This window comes from Pelodiscus sinensis, chromosome 1 (assembly GCF_049634645.1).
Source record: "Pelodiscus sinensis isolate JC-2024 chromosome 1, ASM4963464v1, whole genome shotgun sequence".
In the NCBI taxonomy this organism is placed as follows: domain Eukaryota; kingdom Metazoa; phylum Chordata; order Testudines; family Trionychidae; genus Pelodiscus; species Pelodiscus sinensis.
The window spans coordinates 182,751,294-182,761,384 of record NC_134711.1 but is presented as its reverse complement, the minus strand read 5'-3'; the positions used below and the strand labels follow the sequence as shown (position 1 = coordinate 182,761,384).

The following is a 10,091-nucleotide window of genomic DNA, read 5'->3' as shown; positions in this document are numbered from 1 at the left end:
TGGTTACGGACCAAGCAATTGGTCATAACTCCGTTTGTTCATAAGTCGGACCCCACAGAGTTACATGCAACTGTGCTGTTTGTAAGTGCGGATTGCGTTCGTAACTAGGGTCCGCCATTTACGACAGCTTCAGTCGTAAATGCGAATGGTCGTAAGTCGGCCGTTCGCAACTCGGGGACCGGCTGTAATATAAAATTGTATTGCTATAGCACAGTGGTTCCCAAACTGCTGGTTGGGGCCCCCTTTGAATGGGACCACCAGGGCTGGCTCAGACTTGTTGAAGCCTGGGGCTGAACTTCAAGTCCAAGCCGTAGAGGCCAGGGCTGAAGCCAAAGCCCAAGGGTGGCAGGGGCTCAGGTTACAAGCCCTTTGACTGGAATCAAGTTCCTTTTGAACTTCAGCTTTGGCTCCCCTGCCCAGAGTGGTGGGACTTGGGCTTTGTTGGGGCAGTGGGGCTCAGGCATCAGTCCCCTCTCCTGGTTTTATGAAGTCATTTTTGTTGTCAGCAGGGGGTCACAGTGCAATGGCATCTGAGAGCTCCTGCTACCGCACGTCAGTTCCAAAGTACTGTACAAGCCTGACCGAATTAACCTGTTAACTAATAAAGGCCCTGTCCTTATGGAACACATGCCTAATTCTGTAGTGTGCTGCTTCATTACTTTGCTTTCAGCACAAGAGCATGCTTTACACTTATATACAGGAATTCATTTTCAGCTAGTCAATAAAAAGCACAACAAATGGTAAATACTTGCAGAATTTGTTCCACACTGGGTTACATAGTCAAGAGTTTGAAGCAGTCTTTTTATTATTTTATATATTTTATATATATATATATTTTCTTTACAAATAATTATATATAGTTACAAATGCCCCTTCACAGAAGGGACATTAAAAACAAAAAGCTTGTATCATTCAAAATAAACACTTTGTTGTTCATTCATATAAAATGGACTGATATTTCGAGTAGGAGACCCATCCAAACCACTGTTCATCCAAATTTCTTGCAGTATCTGGTCTCGGCGTTCTATCCTTTCTGCCAGTTCAGCTGCCTCTGTTGAATTATAACCCGCGTATGGAGTCCTACAAAATCCCATCAACTCATTTGACAAGTCTGAATCTGAAGACTCTTCCTCTTCCTCATCATTGCTGTGGTCATCTGCTTTGCTGCTTTCCAGCACTACATGGTCTTTCACTCTGGGCAGTTTTTGGAAGTCGTTAGTGCATGACACATGTATCACCAAAGCACACAGCGTGAAGACTAAGCCAACACACACACTAGACACAAACAGGAGAGCAGCTCTTTCAGGGTGATCTAAAATTCAAAACAAAAATCCAGACTTAAACCATCTGTAAACTAAAGTAGAGAACAGACACAAAAGTCAGTGATCATTTCCAAAGAGCCCTATGTGATGCTGGGTAAGTTTGGGACTTTTTTGGCATTTTCTGCCATGAAACAGAAAGTTTGTGTAGTTGGCATTTAAATCCTGCCTTGTCAATTTCTTTAATTACTGTGCAAAATGTGTTATGTTCTATTGTATGAATAGTGTGCTAGAATTCTTAACCTCCACCTGGTGGCCATCCCACCTTTTCTAGTCCTCTTGCGATAGTGGACAAAGCCTGGGGAAAAGGGGGAGCGGGCAGAGAGTTTCTGTGGTCTGGTGAATTCGGTTGCTAGAACAGTCCCTCTGGCTATTGCAGCTTTCATGACCAAGAGTAATCTACATTTGAGATGGGAGGTTTGATTCCCAGCTAGCACTGACTGTGCTTTAACCTGTTAAGTGTAAACAAAGTCTAAGTTGCCACTCTGGACCAGACCAACATGTGTAGTCTGAGTATCAGGGAGACAAAAGATAGCTCACCCACTGCAGCCTTTCCATCCCCCCAAGCAATCACATGCCAAATGGCAAGTCCTGAGGATCTGAGCCATAATGTGCAGTCCCTCCAACTTAAGCTGTGATCTTGTCAAATGTCATGAGTAAAGGCCAGAGGTGTGTAGAGAACTTCTTACTGTCAATGTACAAGAGGGTGTAATGGGGCTACCTGAACTGCCTGACGCTGATAGGTACATTTTGGTTCACCAAAGAACATCATGTGAGCTCTGAAATCAAAGCTGGTGTCACACTGGAGAGCAATAGTATTGTGAAATGAATGTACAGCTAATATGTAAGGAGTTATGCATCGAGACTGAAAATATGTTCTTAAGTTGGTGTCTAGAGACTATCAGCAAAGGTGAAGAACAGTTCTCTCCAACAAGAAAGGTTTATCTATCTGACCATTCTAATGTCAATTAAGTATTGTATGTTTCACAATGAGTCGTCACCAGTCTGGCCTGAATGCAAATGAAGAAAGCAAAAATTTTAAAAATAAGCTAAGCAGGAAGAAAAACCAGTGAGAGGATGGGGAGGAGATGAGGGAGAATGCCATTTACTGGAATGCATCAAATGTTTGCTCCTTTGCATTTGGGAGGGAAAGAAGACAGTAGGACACTTTTTCCAGAGGAAGAAGATTGCACTTTTACTTTATGAAAAAAGGGGCTTCAACCAGGCTAGCTTGAAAACACTGGAATGAGCTTTGGGTGAGATCAGCTTCTTTAGATAAAAGGTTAAGTTTAATCTCTAGAAAACAGGTTATGATTTTGTTGTACAGGCAGCCCCAGACTTGCAATGTGATTGGTTCCTGGGGAAGTACCGCAAGTCGGGGGTCGTAACTTGAACCCTCATTTACAAAAGGCACTGTTCACCGTCTTAAATGCAGGCCAAGGATGTAAGTCGGGGATTTTCAGCCCCTTCCACACTTAAAAAATAGGTTGTAAGTGTGGGGGTCAGAACCCGGGCGGTTGCATGTCAGGGGTTTCCTGTATATGTAACCATTTGTTTCTGCTAGTCTTACTCATTATCACTCAAATCTCTTGTTTCTTTGATAAACATATTCTTGTTTTCACTGTAACTACATCTAAGTGCTGGGGTGTTACAAAAAATACTAAGTTGAATGTGCACTGTTTCTTTGGGAATGGCAAGTCTACTAATGCAGTGAGCGATCAGTGGCTAAAGGGCTGGACACTGCAGGGAATATGCTGAAAACTCAGGGGACTGGGGTGTGCCTGACCCTACCTATACAGCAAGACCAAGGCCTGTGGAGGCTTGGAAGGCAATGCGTGTGCTTCCATAGGCTGTTGGTTTTGGAGAGCTGATCCACAGCAGGCACATACATGGCTTCATGATAAAGGGCAAGTGGTAGTTAGGTTCCTCACAACCCTGGTATAACAAGGTCAGCACCCACCTCTCAGAAGCACCCTCTTCTGGTCAGATCTGTCTGCAATCTTTCCATTTATGGTGACCCATCAGTGGTTTCTCTGGTATTTTTTATTAATGACTCAGACCTCCAGCCAAGTCTTATACACACTGTATGTGAAACAGACCAAACCCCTTCCAAAGAATACAGTCTTTAATTTGCACCAGACTTGGTACAATCTGTACCTTTAAGGCTTCTTGCTTGGCGAGACTGTCTTCTTGTGGCCCTCCTTGGGCTCAGTCCTTATTCAGTCCCAGCAGTGAGCCAGGAGTGCTTTCTTGCTCCCTCAGTCTCTGCCCACACTTAGCTGTCCATGGTTTTACATCTCTTTGAGCCAGTCAGTCAGGAACACAGTTCTGTCTCCCATAACTTCAGGCAGCAACTGACTAATGCTGTTCCACAGTTCCTTTTATATGGCCTCTGCTGTTCCTTGCAGTCTCTCTCATTGGCTGCTTCCCTGCAACCACTTTCGACCATTTGGAAGATTTCTCTTTTGCTCCTCTCTGGGATGGCAGAACCCTGAGGCATCCAGTCATACCTGGGTGTCCTTGAGGAGTATCACATCAGGTCAGTGCTTTTGTGGAAGACCTCTAAAGTCAAGGTGTGTTACAGCAATGTGTGGTAGTGACTCAGTAGGATCACTCATCTGTCTGACTCACTATTTAACAACTTTCCCAAGACAGTGCTAGGGGACATAGTGTCATGATTCAAATGCGATGTAAAGGTGAAGCCATAATTGCTTGTGCTCATTTGCAGATCCCATGGCCTCTTCTGAAAGAGTAGAAATGTTGGTTCCACAGCTGCTGCCAAATTTCATTTGTGGTGTTATAGTCTATCCACCTAATATTTTTCCTGATTTTTCAGTTAGCTGGTAACAATGATATTATTAATTGGGTGATACCTTGTTGTGGGTTGAATTAAAACCCATTGAGAGCAGCTGCTGTGGACTCAATCTTTATAACCCATCAAAGACACTCAGGAGTTTTTGTCTGACTACTATTTTGGTATGGTATGTGTGTGTGTGTTTTAATTTCAGTGTGCACTGAACTTAATCTACCTTCTTGAGAGGCAGTAGCTAAATCAGTGGAGGAATTCTTCAGTCCTAGCACTGTGTACACCGGGGTTTAGGTCAGTGCTACGTTTAACTATGGCTCAGATTTAACTATAATACTCAAGGATGTGGATTTTTCACCTAACTTTTCATTGTAAGTCAGCCCTGAGAATGAGAGACAAGCTGAAGGTGGTTCACTCTGGAAAAACCTGGGTTTTTGGATCCTGGGTGCAGGCTAAAAGAGCGTTTTTAGTTTGGGAGCAAAATAAGCTGTTTTTTGATAGTTGATCCCTTCTGCATTCAGATACACAGGACTTTGTACATTCTTTATAAATAAAACTGGATCAAAGTAAAACCTCTCACCTTGCACTTAATGTGCAAGGACATGTCTCTGCGATTTGCCTGGATAAATGGTAGTAGCATCAGTGACAATGGGTCACCATTCCTGTCATGTGGCATCACAGAGGTGACTGAATTTTAATTGTGCTTCAATGATCCTTACATACACAAACCAAAAATTTCAAAAATGGAAGCCTAAAAATAGGCTCCTAAATAAATGCCTAATTTTTGAAAGTGCTGAGTACCTAGCAACTCTCATTGAAATCACTCATTTAAAAAAATCTTGGCTGCAACTTCTAATAAGAGGTTAGTATCCTTCAGAATGGAAAATACTACATAAATGTTAGTGGCTATGTTCTGATTGTCTCCCCTCCCCACAGTGTGGTAACTCTCTATCAGGAGCACAGCTACTAGAAGTAACAGGATCACCAGACATAATACAAGGAGAATAAAAAATCCCAACATTTTCCTACCTCTAATGTAAGCAAATGTAGCCAAAGAGTTGCTAATAATAATTCCATCTTTCTTTAAAAGCCTTGATTCCCTCAGGTCAATGTTTATATCTGCAATGAGAAAATGCAAGACAGGTTTATATCTGCAATGAGAAAATGCAAGAAGGTTCAATTAGATTATATTATGCTTGATAATGCTACTACATTCTGATTTTCTTACAAGTAATTTTAAAACTCACAAGTCATCTAAGTGAACTCCTGGAAAATTTTAGGATAGCCATTGTTACTTTGCAAAACATTAGACCAAACCTGTGATCTACAAATAAAACATAATGGCTATTTTGAAAACCAGAAAGTTGTTATTAAATAGGAGCTATGACCAATCCCATTTAGTGCCTGATCCTCCAAAACGCAATGAAGGCAAAGGAAAGATTTCCAAGGATTTCAGTGAGCTTTCGATCAGATCCTAAGTGTATAACTTCTCAAAGCAATCTCTGCAGTATCCTAGAAATGGTGGTGATAAATGAAGTGTGACAGTTACACCATTCACTTTCTCTACTGTTCACAGAAATATATTCAGCATTGGTTATTCAGTCTAAAACAATTATTGTTTTAGACTGGATCATTGTTAACAATCATTACTCATTGTTACTGCTCACATCTCTTGACCACAGTTAAGAAAGATATATAATAGTCATGAATAACTATAATGTGACAATTTCCCAGTGATAAAAATGTCAACATGCAATATATTTAAAGTTCTGTTTGACTTCAATGGGTTAAATAAAGAGCACATCTCATAGAATGTAGAGTAAGAGGATGGTTAGTGGATAACAGTTTTTTAATGTGCCGTTTCCCCTTTCCTCACTTACTAGAGCCACTGAGCATCTATTGAGTCTTAACAGGTTCTCCAAGAGGAACAGGGGTAGGAAGCATGCCATCACCCCTCAGTGGCATCACCTCTCAAATTTAGGACAAAATCTTGCAATCCTTTCTTGAATCAACATCTCATGTAGTTTTATAGGCATTTGACCTGAGAAAAGGACTGCTGGATTTTGCCCACAATAATTTATTTAACAGCAGTCCCTAGAACTTTGTGTTTGTTCCTGAATGCATTTCTCATTGTGAAGTCCCCATGTTACAGTATCATCAGAACTCTAATTGTGTGAACTCATCCTGTTGATGATAAAACACCTTTTTTGCCACTTTTAGTGGTGAAAGACAGTTTTAACACATGATTTCACTATTTCCCCCTTCTTAATTCTAACACAACTATGTCCATCTGTAATTAAACATATTTTCTATTTTGACTTATAGACAAATGATGGTAATAAAGCATAAAAATTACCATATTCACCATTGTTCTGCTTCAGAGAAGGATTTAGATTAGAGATCATTGGATCAACTGCTGTAAGTATGATTTGGGGAACTAAAACGAAAAAAGAAAATTTGCACACTGTCAGCTTTAAGAATATCACACTCTCTAAACTGCTATCTAATCACACTGAAAATAAGAAAAAATTCACTATGGCCCAGAATAATAACCAAACAATTTACATCTTTGTGATTGCTGTAACACAAAAGACTAATGCTGTAATTTCCTGCTGGTCTCATCTACTAAAGAACATTCAGACAAAGGCTCCAGACTTGCAACTGGATTCACACAAGCAGACCCTTGTGCCTGAATGCAGTTCAAGTGCAGTCAATGTGGTTGCACTAAGGTGCCATATCTTCTGGATTGGACTGAAGGACTAGGGCCAGAATTTGTGTTCCCAGAGTCTCAGTTACCTGAAAATCTAAATTCCACTTGTTAACAACAAGAGATGAATCAGATGGAGAGTGGTGGTTTTCTTTCAGGGGCAAGTTCTTGCTTTTTTGTGGCTATGATGTTCCTGCTTATAACCCAAAGTAATGGATGATTGTTAAACCCCTTAGTTCCAGGTGAGAGCAAGGGGTTGGACTGCTGCCAGAGATCTGTCTCCCAGGGCATAGTTTCCATAAGACGTAACTAGTCTAATAGCTAGATCCAGCTTTCTGGACCATACAGAAGGGCCAATCTCAGCATGTTTTTGAGAGATAGACCTTAAATTGTGCCAACTGCTGCTTCTGATGAGGAGAACTGATGAAGACTGTAATAGTCAGCAAAGAAGCGTTTGAACCTCTTTGTGATGTGTTCTGTAACTTTCTTGAATAGAGGCTTTTGTTCTTCTTCAAGTGGTGGACCCTATGAGTGTTCCATTGTGGAAGCATATGCACTCCCTGTACCAGAGAACCCGCAAAGGAATGTAGGGACCTCATAATTCGAAGGACTCTAGTTACTGTAAGGTAAATAACCAAACAGTACTCCATATAGAAAGAGCTCTAATGCCAGATGTACAATATGGTGCTGCAAGTATGCTGCTGTACTGTAGATGCTTCATAGAGCAATAAAAGTTTTTTTTTTATCACTGCAGTTAATCCATCTCTCTGAGTGGTGGTAGTTATGTCAAAGGGAGAATTCTTCCACCGACCCAGCCATACCTACACTGGGAGTAATTTCAGCTTAACTACAGCCCACTAGGGTGCGAATATTTTACCTGAGTGATGCAGCTAGATTGATCACAATTTGAAGTGTAGACAAAGCCTTAGTCTGAGTGGCCAGAGAACTGTTTCCTTTTAATTAACTTCTTTTTCTTCTAGTGCATTTTAGTGGATTTAATTTGGAAGCTTTCACACTCTTCTTACAGGGATTAAAATGATCTAAAAGGAAGGCACATTGTGTGCATGTTAAGAACTCACAAATCCTGAATCAGATGAATGGGTCCTTCAACTATCCTGACCTTGGCAACTATTCTCTGTACTGTACAAAGACAGATTGGTGGAGTTTCACACACATTTGGAAAATGGAAGACATTTCAGGTATGAAACAAATGTTTGACAATAAACTGTATAAAAGAAGATTGACAGGGACAGCGGGTGGTCAAGTCCAAGGAGTTAAAGGACAGATTTACTGTGAAAAATAACTGTAAAAATTGCATTTCTTGCTGACCAGCCTTTCTTCCTGTGTGGGCTTAGAGTCATAGCTTTTCTCTCTCCTAGTAAAGTTTTTAAACTTAAAAAAACAACAAAAAGTCTGGTAGCACTCTAAAGACTAACAAAACATGTAGATGGTATCACGAGCTTTCGTGGGCACAGCTCACTTATTCAGATGACTAGAGTGTTGGATGTACAGGACCAAAAGTTAAAAAAAGCAAGTTTTAAATATGGCAAAGCCAACATGGACATGGGAGAGCAATTTGACCTCTATTTTGGCTCTTGCTGCATCAGACTTGTTAACTTGAGTTCCAGAGGCAGAATCTGTATTGTTAATGTGTGAGCCAGAAAGTAACAGCCTGATTTTCAGATTGCAGTCTGAATTTGGTAGGCTGGCAGGTGTAAAAAAAAAATCTATGTGTTCATTTGTAATAGCTAGTCTGGAAATAATAAAAAAAAGACTGAGCAAGGAACACCATGATCCTGTTTTTATAGGTTTAGTTTCCAAAGTACAAGCACATTTTTAAATGAGTCCAGGCAAGATAGTCTCAGGGTAACACACATGATCAAAGGGGCCAAGGGCCCTGTGATGTCAATTACCACAAAGGATGCATTTCTAGGGAGTATTTTTATATGTTTCTTTTAGAAAGAGACTGTCAGATGGTGTATAAAAAAAGAAAAAAGAAAATAAAGAACATATTCTAAAAGGAAAGACCCAGCACTGCTCAGATAGAAAATGTACTATGTTACATTTCTATTTCAAAGATCATCCATTGAGCACTCCTCATTAGTCACGTTGTCAAAAACAGGGGGAGGGGTGGATGCTATCTACTTTTTCTGTAAATCTTGAGTCTCTGTTTTTGGAATATCTGGGAAGAACTGAGGTGTAAAACTAGTACAACATATACTACTATTTGATCATAGGCTGAGATGCCTTGTCTACAGGTCAAGGATCTCTCCAAGAGCTATCTTTGACTTCTTGTTTGGGAACCTTTCTCTTTCTGAAATAAGCATAAGAACATAAGCAAAGTAACTCACTGACCAAGTGCCACCTCTGTCTTTCTGGCTACGTCTAAACTACAGACTTTTATGGGACCGCAATTTGCATACCTTTTTCTAATTGTTTTTTTGGAAGAGGCTTTTATGAAATTTGGCCCATCTACACTGGGCCAAATTTCAGAAAAACCTCCTCTTTCAGAAGAGCCCATCTTCCTCTTGAAATGAGGAATACAGGGGCTTCCGAAAGAGTGCGTCTACTCATCCGCAAAAAATGTTAGAAAAGCAGATGTATCCCAGAAAAACTCCGTAGTCTAGACGTAGCCTATTATTTCAAAATAAGGGGGGTTACTTTGAAATAACTCCCTAGTTTGGACCAGGGCTAAAGGGTTTTGGGATCAAAGGTGCTATCAAATGTAATTTAATTATTACTACTAAAAAAGTACCTGGAAGAAAAGCTAATTTCCTATCTTTCTCTACTGATGCAAGCACACCAGTGTCAATAAAACCCGTGACACATCAAAAGTTCTTTTCATCATTGCAGTAATACCAATAAAGCCTGCACTGAAGCACCCAAAATAGAGAAACCCATCAAGCTTCCACTGCTTAGTCAGGCATCCAGAAAATCACTTTTAGAGTTTCTCTTTGATAGTTTCATAAATGTTTCTATTTGAGTCAGGTCTCGATCCTAGCTCCATTGGATCTTGATAAGAGGCGAATTGCTATAGTTAAGCTCGCTCATATCTCCTGTCTCTACAAAGCATTTTCCAACGTTAAACCTCAGCTCTTCTCTAACCAGCCTGCTAACTCAGTTTGGTGCTTCAAACCTGAATGAAACCTCCATTAAACCCTCTGAAAAACACTTTTCTCCTTCACCTTGCCCCTGGGGCAATCACCTCACTTTGTCACAAAACTGAACAACGGTTGTTTCTACTGAAAAGGCTCGTATC

At 40.5% G+C, this 10,091-nt stretch overlaps 1 protein-coding gene across 4 annotated transcripts in view; it reads right to left on the bottom strand.

Moving 5' to 3' along the window:
- Positions 1–834: 834 nt before the first annotated feature.
- The window catches only part of EVA1C (eva-1 homolog C), an 81,624-nt gene continuing 72,367 nt past the window's right edge, over positions 835–10,091 (bottom strand). For 2 of the 4 annotated variants that reach the window (XM_025186120.2, XM_014575040.3), the window contains 3 exons: positions 6,482–6,562; positions 5,155–5,244; positions 835–1,312 (listed from right to left, as the gene is read on the bottom strand). In XM_025186120.2, coding sequence (XP_025041905.1) covers positions 909–1,312; positions 5,155–5,244; positions 6,482–6,562 — 575 coding nt within the window. In that variant the 3' untranslated portion in view covers positions 835–908. The remainder of the gene's footprint in view (positions 1,313–5,154; positions 5,245–6,481; positions 6,563–10,091) is intronic. The other 2 variants (XM_006126095.4, XM_025186119.2) reach the window with 2 other exon arrangements.